This window comes from Balearica regulorum, chromosome 4, assembly GCF_011004875.1.
Source record: "Balearica regulorum gibbericeps isolate bBalReg1 chromosome 4, bBalReg1.pri, whole genome shotgun sequence".
In the NCBI taxonomy this organism is placed as follows: domain Eukaryota; kingdom Metazoa; phylum Chordata; class Aves; order Gruiformes; family Gruidae; genus Balearica; species Balearica regulorum.
The window spans coordinates 67,719,781-67,747,155 of NC_046187.1; the positions used below are offsets into that span (position 1 = coordinate 67,719,781).

Consider the following 27,375-nt stretch of genomic DNA (forward strand, 5'->3'; position numbering starts at 1 on the left):
TCCACAACTGATGGATGCTACTAAGAAGTAATTTATCTTGGGTTTAGATGTCGCAACCTAATCACTTTGGATTAATTTAAAAGTTGTGAAGATTTCAGTTAAAACGTAGATTATTTAAAATGTAAATTAAATGTGTATAGTTCTGGAAGGTATCATCTGTCACTTGTATCTGAGATACAAGATTTCTTTGAACCTCACCTGTCTGTTCCCTCATTCTCTGGACTGAGAATGAAGAGAGAATCTCTCATTTCCTTATAACCACCGTGTTACAGAGAGCTAAAGTACAAGAGGGTTTGGGTTTGGTTTTTTTTTTTCCCCCCTGTTAATTATAAGATATTGGGTGCCAAGTCTAAAGACAATTTTAGATAAAATATTCTAGGGGATCTTACAGAGAACTTCTTTCCTGTCCCTCAGAAGTGGTGTTTTCATTGATTAGCATCAGTAACCAGAGAAGGATGCCTATGTTTTGCTGAAGTACATTTGATGGTAATATTTTCTGAGAACTTCACCAAGACTTATGTAACAAGGTCAAAAGTGATCCGTAGGAGCTGCCAGAACAATCATAACCTGAAATACAAACCAAGCACCACATGAACCTTCCCTAAAAGAACAAGGTTACTTCAAATCCCAGCCAGAATTTACAGTTTCAGCCAACTCATGTCTGTACAGCTGCCTCTCTACCTAATGCATTTTTGGACAGCTTAGCATCTGCAAGCTTATAGATAATCCAAATAAATTAGATATCAAGGTCCTTGAGGAAATGTTGATGAGCCTAATTTAACATATATTGGATTTTCAAAGAAAGCAATCGACGTACCAGCAGGGAAAAGCCAAAACAGAAAGCACCTTTTCACACCAAAGAGTTTTCCCTGCTTAGTTTTGGGATGTAAGGAACTGATAGCAAAAGCAAAGTCAGTTGTTTTGTTTAGTATTTAACTAACACTGATATGGAGTTACTCTCTATGGCATAAAGCCAGAAGAGCAGACAAGGTAAATCTTTTTATGAAATACTGTGGGGTTTGTCACTGTACAGTCTGTCTTGTCCCAGCCTTTCAAAACCTTGTAAAAGAGTGGCTCCTGACAAGTACCACACACTCTCACACACATGAGTACTGGCCCAACACATCACTGCTAAAAGCCATTTACAGCACATGGAATGCTGTGGGTGTTCCTCCACGTGGTCACTTCTAATCAGGTGAGAGTATATGAATGTGAGTCCTAGCCTTAGGCACTCGCATTTCAAATGTCTATTGATTCAAATGTGGGAAGCAAAGTTTTTTCATGTTGTGTGGCGACTGAAACAAAGACCTCTTGTATGGTATTGCAGCTATACAAGGCAGCTGGTTTTCTATTGGGTAGGAAAGATTTATTGCATGAGTTCCAACTAAAGCGTCATACTATTCTTTCTTTTTACTGTTAATTATTTATTACTTCTGAAAAGGTATATAAGAGTTAAAGGTGGCTCTGAATTTAATTCAATGATTTAACTGTCCCTATTTCAGAGAAGAGAGCTGCTGTAGCTGTAGCAGTCCTGAAGAGGGTTGCTTCTGAACTGCATTGAACTTCAGAAATCACTGGAAGTGAAGAATACTCTGGGTAAGTGGTGAGTAGCACCTAGAAGTTGGATGTGATAATTCGGAGCAGCTTCTCAAATTTGGCAATGTTCTCAAGGGTTTGACTCGGGGAGGGAGGAATAGATTTATCTGGGTATAAACCAATTTTGTGAAATTTGTAAACAAATAATTTTCTGTGCTAGTCAAGTACTCAGCTTCTATATAAGCAGTTATTTACTCTGAAATCTGTCTTCCTCTCCTGGTTAATAGATTTCTATAGAAAATAGCTTTATTTTTTTCCCCCAATTTACATTAAAAAACCCCCAAACCTAAACCAAAACTACACTTCATTTTGAAATAGAAATTCAATCTTTCCCCTTCACAGTGTAAGAGATCAGATTGTGACTTGTATGAAATACTGAAATCCAGATACAATGATTCATCATCTTGTAAAGACACTTTAGGATTGACACTACGGATATAGATTAAAAAAGACATTCACATTTTTTTAACACTGTCAACTGATTACTTAAGTGAACAGGTATTTCTGGAACCTGGGGCATCTACAGTATTTGAGATTAACTCTTGGTAAACGGTTCAGAGCTGCAGGAATGCTCTGTGCCAAATTAAAGTCATACCACACCTGATTCCAGCAATGGTATTTTAATATTGGGACTGTTTGACATTTTCCAGAAACAGTATAAGAAACGTTGACTTGTACAGTCTCACTTGCACCAGAATAGATCTAGTTTAACAAAACTACTTGAGAAGAAAAGAATCCCTTCTTCCAGTTCTTAATGGAGTTCCAGAACACCTATTTTAACCAGATAGTTATGTCACTTCTCAGGATCTAATACATACATTTTTCCTGATTTGGGGGACACAGAAAGTTGAAATGTGTTCTTCATATTGAATGCTCTGATTAATCAATCTTTTCATTAATTGCTGGTGGATTTCTTTTGTGTGAGTGTGTATGTGTGATTTACAGTACCAGGGAGAGGAGCACATTCATTGAAGTACATGTCATAGACTAGTGACAGAAGCATCTAGCTGGAAGCACAGGGAAGTCCTCAGCTTAAGTCTGTTACCTTGGAAGGATGCCTCCTTTATGGACAGGCATGAGTGGTCAGCCCCAGAGCATTCTGTCTGTGAGTTGAGTAGCAGCAGTAGCTTTAAAGCACAGAACCTATGGGATAGGAGTGACACTCAAAACTTTTCTCCTCCATCCTCTTATTAGAGTTTTAAGTGTTGAATTAAAAAATAAATAATAATAATAAAAAATCTTCTGAAGTATCTACCTATTTCCAGTACAATGCATAAGGAACCAAAATTCTCAGGTTCGACAATTTTGCCTTCCCAAAGGCAAAAATTATTAGATGTCAATCTACCACAGCTCAATAGGACTTACTGAGTCCATTCAGGTTATTTTTACATTGTGTTTTCCAAAGCTTTGCAATTCACACCCTATTGCAGTGTCATCTCTCTTAGTGCTTCTTTTTCCCATTCTTAAAAGAAATCAAAATATTCTGTGCTACACCTGAAAGAGGTTTACTCTGAGAAGTGCAAAGCAGCCCCCTTCCATCCCCGAGAGGCTGGTTTGTAATTAAAAGTGAATTTTGACAGCTGGAAGCTGCTCTTCTGACTTCCACATTTTCCCTGTGCATAGTAGTGGAATGTTGACACAGACATAATTTTTTTATAGAATATATTTTGCACTTGGGAGACAGACAAGGAAGCTGTGTATGCCCATCATGAGGAATTTGTATCAGCAAACCTTTTTATATCGCTTGCTTGTGTTGTGCCTTGGGTGGAGTGACCGCTGGCTTGGTGTAAGTCCAGGCCACCTGAAGAAGATGGCAAACGGGCCACGACTGGGTACTGGCCCAAACAGTGCTTTGCACTCAGACTGGACAACAATAATAATTAATCTATTCCAGGTCTTATACTTTTCTTATTTTGGGTTTTTTTCTTAATAAATATCGCTTATAACTCAGCTTTTGTGAGGTGGTCAACTAACATATTGAATATGGCTATTTAAAACCCGAGTTCATCTGAAACTGGTCCCTGGTTCATCTGAAACTGGTTCACTTTTTTGTGAACACGACAGCTTTCCGATAGCTTTTGTTTTTCCTGACTTGCAGCCAGTTAATGAATGCTGGACGTTCAAAAGAAGTTCAAAACCAAACCTAGATTACGGTAGGTTTATTTGTACCTCTCTCAAGTCAGTTTGCTGTGCCGCTCATAATGCTCCTGCTCCGTGAACTGCTAGGCCATCCTTGTCAAGGCTAATGGTTTGTGGGAGTCAGTTGGATTGCATGTCCGAGTAAGGAACTCAAGCTATACATTGCTAAATAAACTGCTGGATAAGAAAGTAAGCAAATTGTAGTTCTGTTTGTAATGCCCTCTGGCCTGACATAAATGAGCCTTTCCTGATTCAGAGGTCATCTCCTAACTAACTGTACAAACTAGGGAGCAGACAGATCTAATCTTCCGTGATAAAGAATGAATAATGAATGAGTATTTCTGGATCCACAACTTCAGCAACTTACCTGGTACTAGCCGTATGAACTTCAGTGGGAAGGAATACACTTCTCTGCCCTATCTGTCAGAACTTTTCAGTGAATGGCCACCAGCAGCAGCAGTGCGAATCTCAGACTTTCGTTCTCCTAAGTGGGGACATCGTTTCTTTAGATTTTGTCAAACACTGCAATCTGAAGATCAGGTTTCTGCTTACTGTAATCATGTCCCTTTCCTGCACACAAGTCAGTAACACTGACAAATTCATGCAGGATTTAAACACCCTCCCCAGTCCAGATTTCTCATTTTTTGCATCACATTGGATGCATGTCCTGGCTATGGTAACATTCCTTTTTCTACAGTCAAGTGGATATGTTTAAAAAGTTGTGAAACTGGGGTTACCTGAAATATAGGAGGGACACTTCTGCCAATGGTGCACTGCTAGCAGTTAAACTTTCCAGACACAACAGACATATCTTAAAAGCGTTTTAAAGACTGCTCAAAGAACAAGAGGAAGATACAGCCATATTAAAAAAAAAAAAAAGTGCAGTGCGGGAAGGCAGACACAAGTTATCCTTGCTAGTGGCTTAGCTGTGAGGTTGAGTTATGTCTCTTTAGATGCTTAGCAGACTGTTTCTGACTGAGCCTGTGCTGTTTCTGTTTCAGTGCTACGCCCTCTTTGTCTTATAAGCTCTTAAATTCCAGATTGATGATGCTTTGTTCATGCTCTGTCAGAACCTTCATTAATTTAATTATCTACATTATCTATATATGAAGTACTGGATAGCATGTGGGTGTTGCAGTGAGCAAGTCTGACATTATTTTTGGTATGCTTGTTAAATGTGGCATGGGACAGGTGAACTGTCTGGTGAGGAGACTAAGCATCTCTCCTACAAAGTGAAATACATTTACCTTGAAAGCTCTTTTTGAAGAGCAATTTAGCAGGAATTGACTAAGGCCCTTTGCAGCAGAGGGAAAGGAGTTGTTTGCAAGTTTTTAGCATTGACTGCACCGGGAGGTAAAGAGGGAAGGTAATTTTCTGGCTTTAGCACTTAAGAGGATGCTGTTACATCTCTGGCTTCTCTTACTTAAAAGCTCTGCCCGATTTCTTGGAACCATCTGATATAATGGCGGTACTGCCAGTGGCGGTACTTCTATCAGACAGGATTTCTTCTTACAAAACCTCTTGTATGTGTGATGGCCTCAACACAATTTCTACTCCAATGTGCTGTTTCACTAAACATGGCTGTTACTCCCCATGTATCATAGCTCACTACCTTGTCTACAAGACAACTTGCGTTCAAGACTGTATCTACCATTACCACAATGACCAAGTAAGCAAAGATCTTGAAATGTGCTGTCATCTCAAGGTGTTGAGGTAGAAGAACCCAGTAATCCATATTCCAAATGAACTGAACAGACTGACGGACTGCCCAAGATCATACAATGAAGTGCAGTGTAAATAACTGATAATCCATCCTCTCTGAAACCTCAGAAATCAGTTTAGTTTCTTAATAAATGATGCTTAAAATGGCCTTTAACATTATTAAAGCACATACGGTGATGTTTAGGCAAGAATTTTCTTGACAGAGTGGTAAATAAATGGACCCCTCCTTTGCAAATGTGTTCAGGCAATGCCCCAACTAATATAAGGTCTAATAATAATTAGAATCACACCACCAATTAATCCAAATGTCCTGGCTGCAATCCAGCCATAGTAATGTTGTTCTACCTGACGATCTAAACTCCTTTTGTAGTTGCAGTGGGTCATCTGCTCCTATTCCAATAGAGACAGTGTGTCCACCGATGGGCCTGACACCGTAGCTTTTTTCCCCTTCACGGTTTAGTTGTGCTAGGAACTACTGTGACTGCTCCAAAGAGCACGCCATCCTCTGAGTAGACTACTTAAACACAGTTAGCACGTATGTTTTGGTTGCTTTTAACTGCATTCAGTTTGGTGCTGCTACACCTTCCTGAGCGAGGATCTGACTTTTGAAGGGAGTAGTTAAACTTCTTATGGGCTTTTTCAACTCCTCCCTGGGCCAGATTTATGATTTTATTAAAAAACCTCACCTGCCTCAGCTGAACAATACCACAACTTCCCCTCTTTTCTTCCTCAGCTATTACCTAACAAGGTGACAGAATGGAGAACAAACAGCAAAGCAACGGTGAGATGAAAGAAAATAAGGTGGTGAAGAAAAAAATGGTGAGTGACTTCCCCAAATCTTCTGTTAACACATTTGTTTGCTATCTGCGGGCTGGAGGCAGAAAATAACTATTTGGAACCTATATGAATACTTGCAGGCACAGGGTCAGTGTCCTAAACACAGGATTGCTGCTGTTTTCTTTCTCCCTTTGGGACCAGGACTACTAATGGGCTTACTGTGAGACTGCACCACAGGCCTCTCATTTTGTCCCATGTTTCTCTTTATATGTGTGTCTGGCTTTGAACTAGCCAAAAAAGCTGTTTAGGCAAACCATTCTGAGATTCCTTGATTTTAGGATAGATTAAGGCATCCGTTTTATGGGAGGGACTGTGTCACTGAGGACAGTAGTAATATTTTGGAGGAGAATTTCTGTGCCTTCAAAATGAAATTTTGGGAGGATGTATTCTGTGGAAAAAAGCTTTGATTTTGTCTCTGACACCTTTCTTATACAAGAACCCACAAAGCTGTGTATGTTTCCCCCTTCTGCTCTGACATGTAAGAAAAGAGCAAAATGATACTTCTTTCCATGGGAACATGGAGATTTGAGCAAGGGGAAGCTGCCAGGATGAAAATTTAGGGGGTGTAGAGAGTAGCTTATATTTAGCTTCTCTAAGTTACTAACAGCGATTTTAAAAGGTCAAAAAATGTGTGTTAAGGTGAGAAATTAGGTACATATTAATCACATGCAGCCACATTATTTGTATTTGAGTATGAACTCCACTACGTGCACTGTGGTATTTAAATGAAACTAAATAAAACACAGGTGTCATCTCAAATACAGTCCATGTAGTTTAGAGGCTTGATTCTCCTAATTTGACTCTTTCACTGCTTATGACCATTCAAAGAGATTAGAAATGGTGCCTGGATCATCTATCTATGCTGATGTTTCTCAATATGTACGACAATTTTACATGTTAATGAGTAGCATCTGGCTTTCTATTCAAACACTGCTCAGCTTGATCTGAGCCAAAGACACTTCCAAGCTGCTGCATCATAAACTGCTTTCAAACCTGCAGTGCTTTACGGCATTACTTTCTGTGTCTTTGAGAGCTCCAAGCTCGTTGTGAGGTACGTAGCATGTCAGAAGTGGAAACGGCACAGATTTACACCAATGTTAACTGCAGTCATCTGGGAATAGTTCCCAGATGCACTTAATACTCATCCATTGCCAACCAGAAGGTGTAGTTTAACTCTTAGCAGTTCAAAATCCACGTGTTTGCAAATAGGTACCTTCAAAAGTAATAGCTGAAAGCTTTTCTCTTCCCCAGGTAGCATGTCTAATCACCATCTGTTACAGAGCAGTAGTGTGGCGTGTCAGATCTAAACCTCCTAAGGCTGTGGAAACATCCATACGCCGCGTGGTTAAACATCTTAATTGGCTACAAGTCTTGCGGTACCTTCACTTTCCAGCCTCGGCAACACGGGAAAACTCTTCCCCTCCTCACTCCAGCGGCTTGCTCACAGAAAGGCAGCCCAGATTTCCAGACGGCACCCGTGGCGTGCCCCCCTCCCCCCGCAAGCCGTGGTCCCCCACTCCTGTGCCGCTCGGCGGGGGGGGCGGGCCGCGATGGACACCCGGTCGCGACATTTCGCTGCATTGCTGGGTAAATCTCTGCTGAGGGAAGAGGCCTGCCTGCCGGAAACCACACGCACGGCGCCGGGCATGCACATTTGCTTAAGTTATGTACATGCACGCAGCTAAATGAGCTCGGGCTCTTCCATCCCTTGAGCCCTGCCCGCAGCCCCCCGGGCGGCGTGCGCCGGGCACTGACTCTCCCCCTCTCGGCGGGAGCCACGTCCTCCCGTGGCCGGCGCTGCGGAACGGGGTCAGGGCCGGCGGCACCGCCACCGCCCCCCGAGCGCCAGGCGCGCCCCCCCCCCCCCCCCCGCCCCGCGTTGCTGCGCCCGCCACCGCCTCCGCCACTTCCCGCGGCCGCGCCCCCGCTGCGCCCCGCGCGCTGCCCGCCGGAGATGCGCGGCCGCTGCGCACGTGCGGTAGCGGCATGGACCGTGCGGCGGGGCCCGAGGCGGCCAGGCTGGTGGCGCGGGGAGAGGGGGGCGGCCGCCGCCGCGCAGGCACCAGCGTAAGTAGCGCGGGGCAGCGCGGCGTCTCCCCGGGGGTAATTTTGGTTTGGAAATGACCGTCGCCGTTTATGCGGTGGGTAATCGGCGGGGAGGGGGCGAGCCCGGCGGCGTAGGGAGGGGGCCCGGCCCGCGCTGCCCGCGCCTCGGGGACGAGTAACCGGAGAGGGGGCGATTCCGGTCTTTTCCCAGCGTGGTGGGGAGGGAGGAAAAGCGAGGTTGGTGCGCGGCGGCTGTGGGAGCCGGAGTAACTGACTCCCCGCCGCTCCCCCGAGAGCGGGGCACAGCTCAGGTTGCACAGCGGCGGCGCCGAGCCCGTCCCCGCTCGGAAAGTTGTTGGTACCGGTGCAGAAGAAGCTGGCGGCGGGCGGGCGGGCGCGGGGGCAGAGCTAAAAATACCGCGGCCGCCGAGCCGAGCCGGGTCCCAGAGGACGGGGCGGAGGGCAGCGCCGGGAGCCGCGGTGCGCCCGCACGGGGAGAGCAGCCGCCCCCGCGGGGGAAGCGACGGGCGGTGGGAGCAGAACAAGGCGAGGGCGCACGGTGCTTCACCGCTCCTTCCGCAGAACGCCCGTATCGGCGAGTCCTCAGGGCAAGGGCAAACCCGGGGAGAGAGGACTGCGGGTTTCCCTTCTTCCTCCGCCGCCCCCGGGGGCAGAGCAACCTGAGGGACCGCCGTGCCAGCGGGCGCACCTGTCGGCAGCCGCCCGGCTTGCGGCGGTGCTTAACGGGGCACGGCCGTTCTCTGCGTGCGGGATCGCTTGGGTACTCGGTGCCTTCCTAAAACGGGGTGTCCGGGTAAGGTGTTCCAGAATCCAGGTTCCCAGTATCAATAGAAAGTCTTAGCAAGTACCAGTTTAAGAGTATTAAAACTTCCTTCTGTACACTTACAGGTGTGGTTTAATCTGAGAAAGGGATTATAACTAATCAAAATACAGTATTCTAAACTGTGTTGTGAAAACTGAAATTGAAATTGGCATGCTTTTAAAAAAGGCAGTTTAAAGCTGACACAAATGCTGTGCTGAACAAGGACGGGAGTTGGGAAAACCATCTTTCGGAGCACGGTGCACTGGGATCTGCGATAAGACCCAAAAAATGCACAAGTAAGCTATTCTCGGGTACCTGGAGGTCTTTGCCATGAACTGACGTGCAGCTTTCCTGACGGAACACTTACTGCCGTGGGGACGGTCCCACCTACCTGCCCTTGCGCTGACGGCAGGGACACATGAGCACACGGATGGCGCGAAGAAACACCGAGGAGGGAGGCGTGGTTGCCTTCTTGTTTCCTGGTCACTGTAAAACACATTGGGGTTTTTTTCCTTTTCTGTTGTTAGTGTTGCCACAGGGTTAATATTTTTCTGAGCAACAGTTTGATTTGGTTTTTTTTTTGCATTCTTGCTTCATTGTGCTTTCATCTTTTATCTGGTGTTGCTGAAGCCTGAGCAAATATTTAAAATAGTGTGTGAGAAGACAGGTCATGGAGAAGTTGAAATTCGTGTTCCAAGAATTGTAAGACTCTGAATTAAGTAAGTTTGAGGTTTTCTGGAGCAGGCTGTATACTTGAAAAATTCTTGGTATTGAAGTAGGCTCTAAACCCAGCTGTTTGCAACACTTGAAAATAAAGTGGATGTGGGGTTTTCTAACTTGGCAGCACTTCTGTGATTTGTCCTGCATTATCTTTCACTTAGTCTCATGTGCATATGATTCGCCTGTGCTGAAAGATTTAAGCATTCACTGGAGTTTTTAATATACACTAGTCTGTAGGATCCGAATAATTTTGTTTGCAGGATTTTTCTGATGGGTCTAGCATTGTTGGAGGAGATCCCTTGAGCAGTATTGCGTCAAGATTACCACATAGCACTTGTGAACTCGCACTTACCATTTGTGAACCCTTTGGGAGCAGCCTCGTAGACCTCCAGGAATATTCTCCTCAATGTGATTAGTTCAGAGTAGTAGCAATTCCTCCTAAGTGTAGGAATGCTTGTGCATAGTAGAGAAATAATGGACACCTAATATGAGGTGTTATCACCAGAAGCTAAATAAAGCCTTGTGTCAAAATTTCTAGTTTTTGCTGCCAAAGTAATGGTGCAAAGCTTTGCGTGTGTGGCAGGTTCATTTTAAGAAGCTGGCTAATAATAAGAAATTGTATTTGGCTTATGTAATGAACTCGACGGGATATATTTCTTACATGAGGCTTCCCCCCCCCCCCCCGCCCGTACACTTCTGACCTGACTGAAAACAGGCTGGTTAATGAACTGTGTAATCTCTTAAAAAGTTCCCACGCTGTGTGTAAGAAGTTAAAAGCACTCAGCTGCCCCACAGGGCATGTTTTGAGCCCTCAGGAGAGGCAGCTACGGAGCGTGGCAGACCCCACGCCTGCTGGGCTGTACGCTGCGGTCCCTGCCCCGACACCCAAGTATCTCATCCCTTCTTCATGGATTATAGCAAGTCTACGACGACAGTGTGGAACATGAGCTCTGGCACATGCTAACAACCATGGTACCTTCACTTGCCCTGCCTGTGAGGCTGGCGGAGCTCCTTCGAGTCCGTCATCACTGCTGCTATGCCATGTGCTAGCTACACAAATCTAGTTCGTGCTCCAAATCTTCATTTTCCAATGACGTGCAGCTTTGTGCAGTCGACAGAATGTATTGACTCATTAACCTGGTGTGTCTGCTATAAATGATAAAACTGAAGCTGAGTTTATTAGGCCTCGTTAAGCAGATCTTTCTCCCTTTGAAAGGATTGAGGTTTCAATGAGTGATGAGGCTGGACATAAAATGACAGTGAGTTGTTCCTGAAATTCTAGATTTGTAGCACAGTTATTTAATTAAAAAATTCAAAACACATTTCAAAGTCATCCACTGTAACGTATGCAGAAGTCAAGAGAGGTGAGTTGTCTTCCATGACCTACAAAACATTCACAACCAACCAGCCACGAAAACACTAACTTAACATCTCTTGGGAATGGCAGTGGTCACTTCTGCTGCTCTCTGTAGTGCAGCAGGAGAACTGAGGGGGAGAAAGTAATACTGGGGAAGGTGGAAAGGACTCAAAAATGCAAAATCTCTCAAATCAACCAACTGAAACTCCAGTATCTAAGCACCCCTACCTTTTATTCAACAGCTGATGTGGAAGAAGAAATTGTTAGCAGAGGTGGGCTAAAAACAGGACGATGGGGATGGAGGGAGGAGAGCTGAAAAGGGAGAGGTACAGGGAAAAGGACAAATGGTGCCTTCACCGGGGTGTGTATGTATATGTGTGTGGGACAGCAAATTAGTGTTGGAGACTTGCATGTGTGTTACAGAACCTAGTTTGTAGGCATCATTTTAATTTGTTTGATCACAGTTTCACTAATCCTTATATGCATGGGAGTGGGCGGCACACTGTCTCACAGGCTTTCACCTAAGTCAGGTCTACCCACAGACCTGTTGCATCAAATACACGCTGCTCCTTGCTTCGTTGTGTTAGCGGTATGTTGCCAGGAGTTTCCTTGGCTGAAAATATGCTTCTCCAGCATTTTACTTTTTGGTATGGGGGCTGATGGGGTGCTTGCAGCAAAAAAATCTGTGAAGTTGAGAGAAGTATGTAACAGTAAATGTTAACTGAGATCCTGTCATTTCAAATTTACTTTTCCTTGGATTGCAGCAAGGGGAAGTGTTTCAGGCCGTTGTTCTGAAGCAAGGAGATCTGCCTGCAGGAGCTATACAAGATAGTGTAAAGATTGTTTAAAACTCGAGGTTTGTTATTTTAAAGTATACTAACAGTGGCTGCATCTTTTCTTTGTTTTTCAGAATTGGTCTGGGAGTCTTATTGTAGCCTCTTTAACGGGTGCTTTTGGGTCGTCTTTTCTCTATGGTTACAATCTCTCCGTGGTGAATGCTCCTGCAGTGGTAAGTGACTGACAAAACTGGAATTACTATCAGTAGAGGGCAGCCTTGTCCAGCCTGTGTGTGCTTCTCAACATCCTGCTTTTATAATCCTCCTGATGTAGTAGAAGAGGTTAAATCTCATATGGTAACTTTCCTTTGCCTGAAAGCTTCTTTCTGCTGTTCATGAGGTTTTCACATAAATTCAGTAGCTGTCAGGAAACTAAACACTGCTGTTGAGGTGAGTGGGTGCACATGGTTTGTTTCTCCTCAAGTCCAGACTAATACTAAATCTTCTTGCATGCTTTTGCGTGATAAGGTATTTTTAATAGTCTCTCTTCCTAACTAGTGAGTATTTGGTGGCTCTGTGCACATGTTCTGCAACTTCTGTTCACATCGTTCAGTTCTGGAGGGTTGCACAACATTTCATTCCCATAGTACTGATACTATAAATAATGCCTCTGGCTTCCTCTTAAATAATGGGCCTCTTCTGCATTTCGTGGTGATGCCTTGTTTCATTCTGAATTCAAAACTGCTATGCTGACCATCTGTTGGCTGCAACATGCAGAATAGATTTGATGAATAGAGTACTGTGAAATCAGTGTACAATATTGGGACGATTTCATTAAAATATCAGTTGTTACAGGAATCTGAACATTTTGTTTTTACACTGGCTATCTAGAAATTCCTCTTAATTCAGTCAAGCACAGCAGTAAGCAATTCAGTGGAGTTGCAAGCAACACTATTTCGAAAAAGTAACTAGTAAATTCTGGGAACTTAACTGTGGAAATTCCATTTCAAAATAGTTCCTTTCCAAAGCTAAGCTCCTTCTCTTACGGAAATCTCTTACTGAAACATGTGGCTAGGTTTTAACCTGAACAGGTTGCTCACATTGAAGATGGATGCAATACTTATGCAAATAACGAAATAATAGTTTTTTTTAAATTTATGAAATTTATGTTTCATATGTGCATTTTAATTGGTAAATTGATGACACAAAGGATGAGGAAGAGACTCACTGTGTAGGAAGTTTTAATTGCCCCCTTTATAACTTCTTGGAATTTTCTTGAAGTTCCTAGTACTTTTTGTACTGATAACACAGGGTTGGACAAATTGGATTTATTCTAGCATGACATGCCTAGGCATCACTTCACCTTGCAGTTATCAGAAGATAAACACGGCTTAGAAGAAATCAGCAGGGAGCTGAAATTCTGTGAGCAATGGTATTGATTGTCCTGATGGTAGACATCCTTCCTGCACTGCCTCGGTACTGTCAACAGAGCAGTGAGAATGATCCGATTCTGAACTTTTTAGAGTGTTTTAAAAAATGGGCTGTCCTGTTAATCAGAGTTCTCCTGCCACTTTCAGCAGGAGTAAAAGAAGGAAAGAATGATAGGACACGCTCTTTGGCAACAGTCAGACTTGTGTTTGAACCATGTGATAGATGCGGTGACCAGAATGCAGGTGGGGAGGTTGAAGGTGCCGGCTGCACCATGACCAGTGCTGAATTCCAGGCATCATGGTTAGTAGCACTTCCAGGATTGTCCACTTTTGCTTGAAATCTTTACTGTTGCTTTTGGACTGAAACTGGGCACCATGCTGCTGGTGGTTTTGGTTGTACTATTGACTGGTATGCATGAAGTCTGCCCTTTTTGCAGCATGCTGTTGCAGTGTTTGTTTGAGAACTTCATGTCCTTCTTATTCATGTTAAGCCATACATTAGCTAGGGCTAAGGAGTAGTCCTACTGACAAGGAATACATAGCCATATAGTTCAAGAACAAAATACCAGTGTAGCCTCTCTCTAGCCCCAGAATTAATCTGTGTCATCCATTTGCGTAGGACAAACCACCTTCCTGTCCCTGTCCCTGGAGCTGCAGTGACCATGTTGAAGGCAGAGTCTGGGTTCTGCTTGTAGCCATGGTGGGGAGCCAGCCAGACCAAAGCTGTGCTTCTTGCAGGACAAGAAGAGGAACCTTTGCCCCATCTGTTTTTCCCCTGTATGTCACCAAATCAGTCTGCTGGAAGGTGACCCTTTGGCAATACTGGTGTGAGGTGACTGAGGAAAACCAAAAGGGAGCAGCAGCTTGTAGCTGTAGATAAATAGTGATCTTGTAAGAGGTTATATTGGGAGTGCAGTAATTCCTTAAAGTTGTAAGCTGAGTTTCATTTATAAACTTGGTAGGACAAATAACTTGTTCTGGTGATGTGCAGCTTGCAGCCTGCGTTGTATGAGCATCTCTCTGGAGGATGTTGGATATCTTCTGCCCCTATTTACGTCAGTACAATTCCTTTTGATGCTTAAAGTCATTCAACCTTAGAGAAAGACTGTATGATGCTTTGAGAGGTATTGAAAAAATACTTGATAATGACTGTTGACTAAAACATGGGATGTTTCCAGGATCCTGGAACATCAGCACGATGACTGAGCTGGAGGGGGGCGGAAGTTAATTTAAGACTGAAGCATTGAAGAACTGTTTGTCAATTCTTGTGCACATTTCCTTCTGTGCTGCAAGTTGTGCCAGCTCATCAAACCGCAGGGGAATACCCCTGCAGTTCTCCCTGGTGAACTTTGCCACACTTCATCTCATAAGGTAGAGTCAGTCCAACTTCCTTTTTGTGCAGGGGAGGAATAAACTGCACCAGCTCTGCTCAGAGCAGAGATCGCTTCCCATTCTGTCCGCTGCTTTTCTGTGGGAAAGAGCAGTGGCCCCTGGCAAGCGTGCTTCCCCCTGCGCACAGCGCCTGACCACACGAGAAACCCAGAATTAGAAGTCTCCATGGGCTTGTTCAAAGAGTCACCAGAATTTATTAAAAACATACGGGAGCCTTTGGCAGTAGGAAGACAAATGCTTTAATTGAATACAAATTGAAGCTGTCTTGTTCTGAGCTGAATTTCTACAATTCGTTCCATGGGCCGGTTGTGGGCAAGGTCTGTAGAACAGTGATGTGCCTTGTGCCCTGTGCGGGAAGCGAAGTCTCTGCTACTTACTGCCGTGCAGCTCTTGGCCCCGTCCTGCGGGCGGCTGCAGCTCTGCGTGTCTGGTAGAGCTGATACGGGGAACGTGAGACTATTGCAAAGCTGTGTGGCTGGCTGTGTTGTCACTGTGTGCGAGCGACCCTCTAACTATGGGTAGGGTCATTTTTCTTCTCTAAAGACCAGCACATCTGTTCCCTTGATGCAAGTTATTTACAGTTAAAGAGACAAGGGAAATATTTCCCTTATATTTAAATTATATCCCTTATATTTATATATTTAAAAAAATACATCCCTTATATTCCACTTGTATTTCCCACCCTAGCACTACTACCTTAATGAACTGAGGCAGTAGAACACGAGATACTGATATCAGTCAGCTACCATTCCTTCTAGGCTTTGGTTAGGGCCTAAAATTTTTGTGTACAGGTTTATGCCATTAGTGTTGTTCAGACAACTGATTAAAATCCCAAAGAAGCCTTTCCACAGAATTCAATGGATTCAAATCTAGTCGATTTGCTGGACCAGATCTTTTTGTTTGTTTCATATGCAGCTCCTCCAAACCTGTATGTGTTATTAGCTTCCCATTTATTGGCAATGGGAGTCCAGGCACAGGTGATGTACGTGCCAGCACATTTACCTGTTACTATTGAGTGTTGTAGTTTGTACTTTCTTTTCTTGAATATTTGCAGTTATTTGATGTCTCTTTATAAATAACAAAGCTATGCTGAGAAAATTAATGATAACACAAGGGGAGAATAATTTGCATACTATTTTTAGCCATTATCATTAGCAAGAAATGCTAATAGTGTTCTAAAAATGTTTTCTCTTAGTATTCATAACTATCAGAAATGAACTTCAAATAAACAAGAAGATATCTGAATCTAAATATAATCTGAGTATTGGTGTTAAAGAGATAAGATGTATTACTTGATTTAGTGGCAGATTCATTTGGAAGTTTACTGTGAGATTCTTCTAAATGGACCGAGCACTAAATTGACTTTTTTTTCTTTTTTGTGGGGTTTTTTTCTGTCTGTTTGTATAGAAACATGTAAGATAGAACAAGAGAAATATCCCTGTTCTCCTTTTAATTCAGGGCACAGGAGGCCTACTATAAACTTGATAGAAGGAAGACAGTAAGGGGTACGTTCTCCCTCCACCTTTCTTATGTACTTTGCAAGTGGAGAGATGGTGTTTGAACCAAATAAAGTCCTCAGATCAAATAGTCCATGTGTCCAAGGCTAGAATACCTAGAGTTTGAAATTCCTAGTTTGAACAGGGAAGATGGTGGTGTTAGGCTTTGTGGTGGGTTGACCCTGGCTGAGGGCCAGGTGCCCACCAGAGCCGCTCTATCACTCCCCTCTTTCATTAGACAGGGGAGAAAAGGTACAATGAAAAAAAACTTACGGGTCGAGATAAGGACAGGGAGAGTTCATTCTCTAATTATCATCACGAGCAAAACAGACCGAACTTAGAGAGGGAATTCATCTTATTTATTACTAAGCAAAACAGAGTAGAGGAATGAGAAATAAAACCAAATCTTAAAAACACCTCCCCCCACCCCTCCCATCTTCCTGGGCTCAACTTCACTCCTGGCTTCAACCTCCGCCCCCCTCAGCGGCACAGGGGGACGGGGAGTGGGGGTTACGGTCAGTTCATCACGCGGTGTTTCTGCTGCTTCTTCATCCTCAGGGGGAGGACTCATTGTTCCCCCGCTCCAGCGTGGGGTCCCCCTCACGGGAGACAGTCCTTCACGGCCTTCTCCAACGTGAGTCTCCTCCACGGGGTGCAGACCTTCGGGAGCAAACTGCTCCAGCGTGGGTCCCCCACGGGGTCACAAGTCCTGTCAGCAAACCTGCTCTGGCGTGGGCTCCTCTCTCCACGGATCCACAGGTCCTGCCAGGAGCTTGCTCCAGCGTGGGCTTCCCACGGGGCCACAGCCTCCTTCAGGTGTCTCCACCTGCTCCGGCGTGGGGTCCTCCACGGGCTGCAGGTGGAATCGCTACACCCCCTCATCCTCCCTCCATGGGCTGCAGGGGGACAGCCTGCTTCACCATGGTCTTCACCACAGGCTGCAGGGGAATCTTGCTCCGGCGCCTGGAGCACCTCCTGCTCCTCCTTCTGCACTGACCTTGGTGTCTGCAGAGTTTTTTACATCTTCTCACTCCTCTCTCTGGCTGCAAAAGCACTCTCTAACTGTTTTTCTCTTTCTTAAATATGTTATCACAGAGGCGCTGATTGGCTTGGCCTTGGCCAGCGGCGGGTCCGTCTTGGAGCCGGCTGGCATTGGCTCTGTCAGACACAGGGGAAGCTTCTAGCAGCTTCTCACAGAAGCCACCCCTGTAGTCCCCCCCGCTACCAAAACCTTGCCACGCAAAACCAACACAGGCTTATACTGCTGAGTCCTGCCCCAGGATAATTTAGTACCTATGACGTGCTGGAGGAAATCTGAGAAGAAACTGGGGAAAAGTGCCAAGATTAAACTTTGCGATAGCGTAGGGTTTGTTGGGGAGCGGTAGCACAGAACAGGTGAGAGCATTGCACAAGCGTGCTGTGCCCTTCTGCAGTTGTGAGCGCCCGGTACTTTATCCTCACCAGAGCGTCAGACACCATGGTGGCATCAGAGCTTTGCTTGATTTCGAAATGGGAACAGCATAAAAATGAGGAAGCTTGACTAAAAAGAAAGTAAATAGATGATGTCTCTGCAGGTGATACAGACTATGTAAAAATGTCATACTGGAGCTATGACATCTTTACATTTTAGAAAGGTAAAAAAACTTTGGTTTATTTAAACATCAGGGAAAGGAAGTTGTTAGAAAGCATCCTTCAAGAACCTGCAGTTGTGCTCACATAAGCAAAGCAGACAGAGAATATAAACTCTGGCACATTGGAGGCTAAAAAAGCGACCTGGTCCTGGAGTTTAGGTACTTTCAGCAGCCACAAAAACCATCCAGACAGAGGGTTTGGGAATATAAGGCCGATAAATGAAGCTGAAAAAGTGTCTTCAGAAAATACAAGGACAGAGCAAGAAATTGGAATTAATGTTTTGGATTGGGAAAGTTGGGGGAGGTCTGAAGCTGGAACCTTTTTTATAGGGGATATGTTGGAGAAGCTGAAATGTCAATAAAGATATGGAATATAAAATTAGTGATAATTTTGTGTCATGTTGCCAAAATACCTTAACATTTGTTCAAGACTGAAAAAATATCTCAAAATACAGGCTTTGTATCACAGTTCAATTTCTTTTTAAATAGCCTCAGTAGCAGAAAGATTGAGAGGCTTAATGTGACGTTAAAGAAAAAGAAGTTTTTAGGGGGAAAACTTGGCACATACATGCTAAGAATTAGTAGTTATTTGTACCTGACAATCTAACAGAAATTGTAGTAGAAAAGTGAGAATTTGGAGAAGAGCTGGCAGGGCTTTTGCAAAGGAGAACTGTGACTCAGACATCTGTCGGAGTTCTCCAGAGATTCAGGAGGCACTTGGACTTTGAAAAAGTACGCTGGAAGGGCCCTTATAGACAGCTGTTAAGGAAATTAAGCTGCCATGGGAGAAAAGTGTAGGTCTCAGGATAGCTGAAGAATTAGAAGATAGGTCTCAGGTTTTCATTCCTCAAGAGAACCAGCCTGTCTGGCAGATAGATTCGTATCAGGATCTTAGGTGTCTTATTTCCTGTTCAATACATCTTTCATTACTGAAAAGAAATTGCTTACCTTGTTTAGCAGCCTGAACTTTGTTCCAAAAAGCAGCTTCTGTAAATTTGAAGGGGAGAAGCTATATACTAACAAAATATATATATATACTATATATATAAACTATATATACTTACAAAAGTTATTTGGGATTCTAAATTTTAACAGTCTCAGACAACTAGCTCTTTTTGACTGATACTGTGGGCTTTTTTTCCCCTATCAGTATCAAACCAACAGCTGTCAGCTCTTGCCTCCCTTCTCTAACAGTTACTTGTCTTGGCTGTAAATTCTTCGGGAGAAAAATGTTATTTTTCATTGCTTGGCTTAGTAGGTCCTTGATTTTGTATGGCTGCCAGATGCGGTAGTGTCATAAATACAATGATTTCTTCCCTCAATCCATGACTGCTAATTGTTTTCAATTCAGTCTTTTTTTTTTTTTTCTAGTGTTGTGCTAAAGAATTTGTAGAGTCACTCAGTTTTACAATACTGGCCCTTTGGAAAAAATAGACTAGTGAAAGGCACTTAATTTTGAGCGAATGTGAGATCTGTGTTCTAGGACTGAAATACAAAATAGCAATGATAAGTGTTTCATGGTGAGCACAGTGTAGGGTTTTGCCAAAAGAATTGCTACTTCTATAACTTTTAAAGCATCTTTAAAAATTTTCCAAGGAATTTCCTAAGTTACATGTGAAGTCCCCTACACAACCCCAAACCTATCAACATATGGCTTTTGGTGCTGTGTCCTGTAAGACAATCCAAACTCTTCTCTTGATGTCAGTCATGTTGCCATCTGGCAGGAATTGGTTGCAGCTCCCTTCCTCTTGTTCCTCTTGTTGCCTTTGCACTTCTGCCGGTTCACCAATTTCTTCAAGACATTTTTGCCTCTACCTGTTACTGGAGCCTCCTTTCCGTCCTTTCCTTCCTTTGTTCCAAGTTATTGGCACTATAGATCCACAAAAAAACCAAAACAAAACCATTTGCTCTTAACATAAGACTCTGATTAATGATCATTGACTAACGGTAGTTAACATTTAAGCATTTGTGCATGGTCTTTTTTTACAAGTCATGGCACAAGCTAGGCAGTGCAGTTTTCCTTGGCTTGTCCAAAACCCTATTACACTCAGATGGGATATGTCATCTGCCTGAGGTTAAGAGTATGTACCTGCCTGAGGTTAAGAGTATGTACCTAAGCAGTGAGCAGAGCTCAGCTGACATGCAGTACCTTGCCAAGCACGAGTATCACAGAATCACAGAATGGTAGGGGTTGGAAGGAACCTCTGGAGATCATCTAGTCCAACCCCCCTGCTAAAGCAGGATCACCTAGGGCAGGTTGCACAGGATCACGTCCAGGTGGATATCTCCAGAGAAGGAGACTCCACAACCTCCCTGGGCAGCCTGTGCCAGTGCTTGGTCACCCTCAGAGTGAAGAGGTTTTTCCTCACGTTCAAATGGAACTTCCTGTGTTCCAGTTTGTGCCTGTTGCCCCTTGTCCTGTCACTGAGCATCATTGAAAAGAGTCTGGACTCATCCTCTTGACATCTGCCCTTGAGATATTTATAAGCATTAATAAGATCCCCTCTCAGTCTTCTCTTCTGCAGGCTAAAGAGACTCAGTTTCCTCATACAAGAGATGCTCCAGTCCCTTTGTCATCTTTGTAGCCCTCTGCTGGACTCTCTCCAGTAGTTCCCTGTCTTTCTTGAACTGGGGAGCCCAGAACTGGACACAGAACTCCAGATGTGGCCTCACCAGGGCAGAGTAGAGGGGGAGGATAACCTCCCTCGACCTGCTGGCCGTGCTTTTAATGCACCCCAGGATACCATTGGCCTTCTTGGCCATGAGGGCACACTGCTGGCTCATGGATAACTTCTTGTCCACCAGGTCTCACAGGTCCTTCTCTGCAGTGCTGCTTCCCAGCAGGTCAACCCCTAACCTGTACTGGTGCCTGGGGTTATTCCTTCCTAGGTGCAGGACCGCACACTTGTGGAGTGATTTTTGTGGAGTCTCCCTGCTTAGAGATATTCAAAAGCCTCCAGGCACAGTCTTGGATAACTGGGCCCTGCTTGAGCGGGGGGGGTTGAACAAAAAGGCCTCCAGAAGTCTTTCCAGCCTCAACCATTCTGTGGTTCTGTGTCTGTGCCCTTAGCCCCAGTTTGGCTGAAATATTTATATAATTGTACACAGTAAGGCTAAAACAAACTGTTGTTAATGTTGTACTGACAATCTAAATGGTAACACTCTCACTTTGTAGGAATTTCTCTTTTATAAGCCTGTTCTACAGTCATGTCTACTTGTGGTTTTTTCCCCACCTTGTTTATGACTTGCACGTAGTTAAACATATGTATGCTTTGACTGGTTCAATTAGTCTGTATTGCAGTTGCATCTATAAATGAGGCCCCATTTTTTGGAGGAGGGACATAGAAGAGCAAGAGTGATTCCTACAAGCAAACTACTGCTTGTTTTTTTTTTTTTTACTCTGTTTCTGTCAGTTGTGTTCTTAGAGAGTGATTTTTATATGTATCGTTATGTATTTTCTTTCAGTACATCAAGAAGTTTTACAATGAAACTTGGCAAAGAAGATACGGCTTCTCAGTGGATGAAAGCACACTGACTCTCCTCTGGTCTATAACTGTCTCTATTTTTGCCATTGGTGGCCTTGTGGGTGCCATTATTGTTACACCAATTGTGAAGTTCTTTGGACGGTAAGTGTATTGGAAAACTTCTAGTTTCTAAAGCAGTTTCTCACTTGGTCTCTCTAGAAGGCTTTATTTCCCCCTCTTCATCAGAATGCAAATTTAAACATCTTCAAATTATGAAAGCTCTTTTCTAAGAGTTCTGAATGTCCAAGAGTAAAATTAGTGCCTTTGTCCCTGGCCTTACTGTGCATCATCTGAGTCACAGAAGCCATTTGCTCTGAATGCGCAGTGAGTTGAGATGTCAAGGAGGTTGAATTGTCAAGAGTGCAACAGGAAAATACCATAAAATAGGAAAGATTTCACAAAGGATTGGCAATTTCTTGTTTCACGAGTCTGTTGAGTATCTTACTGTACACAAATAAAGCTATCAACACATCTCATTTGCTTCTCAACAACATTTGTTGTCATACAGTAATAAAAATTTGCTGGTTTTTTTTTTTTTCTTCCTTGTGTCAAATTAAAATACAGTTTGAAGAACTAAACTGGCGTGAAGCTTGTGTTTGGTCTTTCCCAAGCTTCGGGATGCCTTCCCAGCTCTATGCAATGCAGTGTTTGACCAAGTCTTGACCATGGGGAATAGGAGTATTTTAGGAATGTTTGTGCTGGTGTGTGTTTGTATTTTTGCTTCAGGTATTAACTAGGTATTTATGTCCAATTCTTGTTTCATACAGTCTTCCAAAGATAATTTTAAAAGTAATATAGGTAAATTACAAATTTAGAAGGACATGAAAAAAAAAAAGCTGTAGTAGCATTCATCTTAACAGCTTGTTTGGCTTTTCTTTAATTGTAAATTCTATATTTTTTGGTAATTTTTGCTTAGTTAAGCCACTGGAAAAAGGTCTTCATGGACGCTTAAATGTAAGCATCCACCTCCACTGTTCTTACTTTCCTGTTCTGCATTTTGACTATTTCCAACACTTTAGATTGTACTCTTCTAGGCCTGTTTGTCATTTTCCCAACTCTTCTACATCCCATTTTTCACCTAAAAGAGTATGTTTTCAGGTTCTTCCATTTCATGCTTACAGCGTCAGTATTCTCTGCTCTGCAAATCTATTATCCATTCTTCATAATTTATTCTGTCCTTTCACCATTTGATTTTCAATTCTTAAATATTTTTCATAGTCACATTATTTTTTGAAGGTTTGCAATTTCTTCTGCCAAATCATTAATTTTGCTTTTACACACTTCTTAAATGTATGAAACTATGCCTGACTCAGACTGATTAATTACCAGAATTGTCACTGAGTCTTCTTTACTTGATTAAAAAGTGAAGTAAAAAATGGGTTCATAGAAGGCTTGAACTTTTGGTGAAGAGTGGAACAGCTTTGCGTGCAGGTTTGTTAAAGTGGTGGCTGGTCTGAGTCATATGAATACCACTTCGATGGGAGCAGATCTTATTTCCAGGGCAGAGATTTAAATCTTGCAGACTCTGCCCTATTATGTTTATCCCTGTTAAACCATGAAAACAGCTCTCTTATGGTGTATGAGTACTTGATAAGAGCAGGGAAGGGATTGCGTCTCTCAGGGACGCTGGATAAAGGCTGCTCATCAAAGCGTGGTTCTTGAGTTTACTGTTCACACTGCAGAGTGTTTGTCTGGTCTAGGAAACCAGACTGACATATCAGTATGGTAATTGAGGAGCACATTATGAAATGTTGACAGAACAATAAAATACTTCGCTGTTAAATTGTTAAGTGTAGGTTGGAAGGTTGTATGTATGATGAAGCTGAGCTCCATTTACATTGACATGGTATAATGAACTAAGGGGCCCCAAAAGCATTAGTCAGAAATAATGTATGACTTTAAAAAGAGCATCTTGAATCATATTGCTGTAAGGTTAATAACATAATTTCCAAATTACCAGATTCCTAGGCCATATTTACTTCAAAAGAGATGTAGAGCAATTTTTTCAGAGAGCATCTTCGTCTGCATAAGCAGAAGCCCTGCGTTCAAGTGTGGCTTTGACACTTCATAATTTAAATTCTCCTCTTCTACCAAAGAGCAGCTGCTGTTGTGTATCCTGAACACCAGAGCGATATGCCCCATGGATTGCTTAGGCCACTGCTAGGGAGGCATTGGCAGGAGGGGGACAAGGCCTTCCCTCAGGCATAGTGAACTGCTTTGAGTATGGAGCAATTAAAGGAATTTATCTGAATTTTCTTAGTAATGCTACCACTTCTTTTATTCTGAAGTCATCTAGTATAGTTGAAATGGTGGTCCAGTATTCAACCTGTTACTGGCTTTGCAGCTTGTTATTTAAACACCTAGTTTCCTTAACATACTTTTTCTATAAGTGTCATATTTGCTCCCATGTGGAGCTTCTTTCTTATTACTGAATTTTGAGACAATACATTTTTTTGAGGAAACTTTAATTCTGTCATTTTTCTAGTTGCGAGTTTCAGACAAAAAGTTTATTAATTCAAATCCTTAATTAAAGTTACTGCAGCCGTGGAGTGCAGTAGCTACAGCACAACCATGTGGGGCTCTGGACTGGAACCTGAGTCGAGTTTCCCTTTCCCAGATCTGGCACTGGTTTGCACATTAGCTTTAGGTTGAGTCCACTTTGCTGTCTATTCCTCTGTGTACCCCGTTACAAAAACAGAGATATTGGTGTGCTCTATGACCTTCAGCAAGACCGAAAACTGAAATGTGCTATATGTGAGAACTAGGTATGATGTATATACTTCAGCAGGTTTCATGTACCATTTGGACAGTTACTCGATTGGTTTGTGTTTTGGGATGTGAGAGAAATAATTAGGCTGACCAAGAGATCAGTGTCTGTCTTGTGATGGCTTCGTTTTGCAGTTTGCATGCTTACACTTTGTAAGTGTGGTGAGCACAGTTATCTGACAAGATTGGTTGGACTTTCCCAAGGGAAAATGTCTGCTACGGTGCTTTAAGAAGTGTGATATCTTTATATCACTTATATTAAAGCTATAGAAGCAGTGGTTTGTTGGGGATTTTTGACTTGTTTCTTTTTGCTATGCCTTGTTTCTAAGGTAATATCGTTTTGCTCTATGTGACCAGGAAAGTGTGGCTTTTTAATGCTTGTAGCAAATTTGAATATAACATGACCTGAATGGATCTAAAGTGACACAGTATGGGCAGTTTGGAGGGTTTTGCTGTATTTTTTTCTAGGAGCTATGATGAGAAGTTGTTCCTACTGTTTGTGATGAGTTGGCCCCAGCTGGCAGCCAAACACCCACCCAGCTACTCGTCACTCCCCACCCCCCAAGTGGGATGGGGAGAAAGAGGAGGAACAGGAGTGAGAAAACTCATGGGTCAAACTAAAGAAAGGGAAAACACTTACCAATTACTGTCATGAGCAAAACAGACTCGGCTTGGGGAATTTAACTAAATTTATTACCAGTTAGCATAAATATTTAATTACGGATCAGGTATAGGGAAACAAGACCAACATTAGGGCACCTTTCCTCTCACTTTCCCTGGCTGACCATCACTCCAACCTCCTCTCCTCCCCCTTGGTACCACAGCAGGTCACACTCAATCCCTTCAGTGAGAGAAAGGGCAGTACAGGGGGTCGGTGTCAATGTCTAGCAGCTTCTCCCTGCCACTCCTTGCTTCTCACTCTTCTGTGCTCCAGCGTGGGTCCTCCATGGGCCACAGTCCCTCTGGGGATGTACCTGCTCAGGAGTCATGGAGTAGTCATGGAGTACCTTCTCCTTCAATTACCTTGTTACTACCTCATTCCATCTCCCCACAGAAGCCACCCCTGCAGCCCCTTTGCTTCCAAAACTTTGCCAGACACTCAGCCCAGTGTTTTCATTACCAAAAATTTACATGCTTTATGTAGTAACACTCTAAACAGTGTGTTACTTTCTTGTTTTTGTTTTGTTGTCCATCTGGCAAAGACAAAATCCTTTGTTTTTATCTTGGTAAGTTAGGCTGTGCTTTTCTGTTCTTTACTGCATGGCATAAGGGTTTGCTGACCAACTTTTTCTGAAAAGATACATATTTTGTAGGTTTTATTTAAATTAAAGAAGAAGAAAGTAATATCTTCAGATGAATGTATAGCACTTGTTTGACCTGAATAGGCATTTTGTTTCCATTTTTGGCATTATTTATATCCCTTCAGCCCTCTCAAATTATATCCATTTGAAAAATCTGTTTCAAATGATAAAACCATCACTCTTGACAGCTATGTTCTATAAACATATACTTTAAATGAGCTGTATCTCATTTTTTGATCTTCAAACCATGTTATTCGATGTTCAAAAATCACTAGAAAGTAGCAAAAGTAATTAGAAATAGAAGTATTAAAAATATTTCCTCTCAAAAATGTATTGCTCTGTTGTAAGAAGTTGAATGACTTGTTCAATGGGTGAAAGATTTCCAGCTGGTACCTTTGTGTTGAACTTGAGAAGAATAAGGACTGCTGGGTGGGTTTGTTACCTGCTTCAGAAAAGAAAAGGGTAGACAGCCTTTCTGGTAATCCTCCTCTTTTGCATGGAAATTACAATATATAGAGATTGAAAATCCATTGAGAATACTTACAAATTTAATACCACTTCATTTTTTTTAATGAAATTGGTGTATTCTCAGCCTGTGTCATTTACTGTCAAAATTAATGGATTCCTCATGATTTATATCATCAGTGATGTTTATCTCCAGATAAATTTGTTTTCAAATCAGTTGTTTCCTTCATATCTTGTTGTGAGTGGGATTGGAGGCTTCACTATTGAGTTGTACCTCTAGAGCCAGAGGTGCTTAATTATGTGACTGCAAAACCTGGTAAATACCAAGCTCCATTGCATTACTGTGTATAGCTAAGGATGGTGACTCACAGATGGAAAACGTGTAGGGTACGATCATTGTCTTGCACATAATTGTGAAAATTACAGTGGTTTGTCTTATGTTAGATCATAAGCAATGCAAAGCAGCTGTCTCAGTTGTGATGTGCTATAGAGAGGCCACCACATCTCCAGCAGATATCCCTGGGACTCTGCCTGGGAATCGTAAGGAATTTTTCAGTTGCTCACAAGGCTGAACCTGATGATAATGGCTTCTCCAGTCATTCACCTGCAGGCTGTAATTTAGCAAAAAGCTACTTAAATCCGTATTTGTAGAGCGATGTGTATAAGGTAGCAGTGATTCTCTGAGTTCTGTGTGGGTTTTCTACTTCGTCTTTCAATAGAGAATCATTGCAGCAGAGCTATTGATCTGTCTTTAACCATTCTTCCTCCATGCGTTCAGGAAATGAGACCTTGGATGTCAGTGTTTGGAACTGACTGTCAAAGGCCCATGAAATTCTACATATCATTTCTTTTGTAAAGTATTTCCCTCTGTGGAAGTTATGAGACTTACAAGTTACTTTTGAATTAATGAGTCCCTCAAATTTGAGCAGAAGGTTCTGAAAGATGAAAACTATAAGAAGTAACAGCTGTTGGTGTAGTGCAAATGAGAAATTGAGATTTTTTTGAAAATTTTAAAACATATTTTTGTGACTTTGTTTATATTTTTTAACAAAGTAATAATTTTCCATAAAGAATATTTCTTTTCTTTGAAAAAAATATTTTTCTATGTTTTATTTAACTGTTATAGAATGAAATAATTTAAAAATTGAAAAAAAAAAAAAGATGTAAATCTATATTCTTGTTAATTTCAACAGGTTTTGGAAAAAAGCTGTTTTTTATCACTCATGTGAGCCCAAATGTTTTTTCTAACTCTACAAGTAGGAAGTATTTTTCCTCAATGTATGTTTTTAGTATAATGTGTATAAGGATTAATTATAATGACATAAATATGTCAGAGTTGGGAAGTTCTCAAAAC

The 27,375-nt window shown here is 42.6% G+C and overlaps 1 protein-coding gene across 5 annotated transcripts in view; it reads left to right on the forward strand.

Moving 5' to 3' along the window:
* The window catches only part of SLC2A9 (solute carrier family 2 member 9), a 130,595-nt gene that overhangs the window by 13,470 nt on the left and 89,750 nt on the right, over nucleotides 1–27,375 (forward strand). For 2 of the 5 annotated variants that reach the window (XM_075752486.1, XM_075752485.1), the window contains exons 1-3: nucleotides 8,162–8,361; nucleotides 12,151–12,249; nucleotides 21,431–21,591. In XM_075752486.1, the coding sequence (XP_075608601.1) occupies nucleotides 8,281–8,361; nucleotides 12,151–12,249; nucleotides 21,431–21,591 (341 nt within the window). In that variant the 5' untranslated portion in view covers nucleotides 8,162–8,280. Of the gene's footprint in view, nucleotides 1–1,472; nucleotides 1,604–6,190; nucleotides 6,277–8,110; nucleotides 8,362–12,150; nucleotides 12,250–21,430; nucleotides 21,592–27,375 lie in introns of those variants that run through there. The other 3 variants (XM_075752484.1, XM_075752483.1, XM_075752487.1) reach the window with 3 other exon arrangements.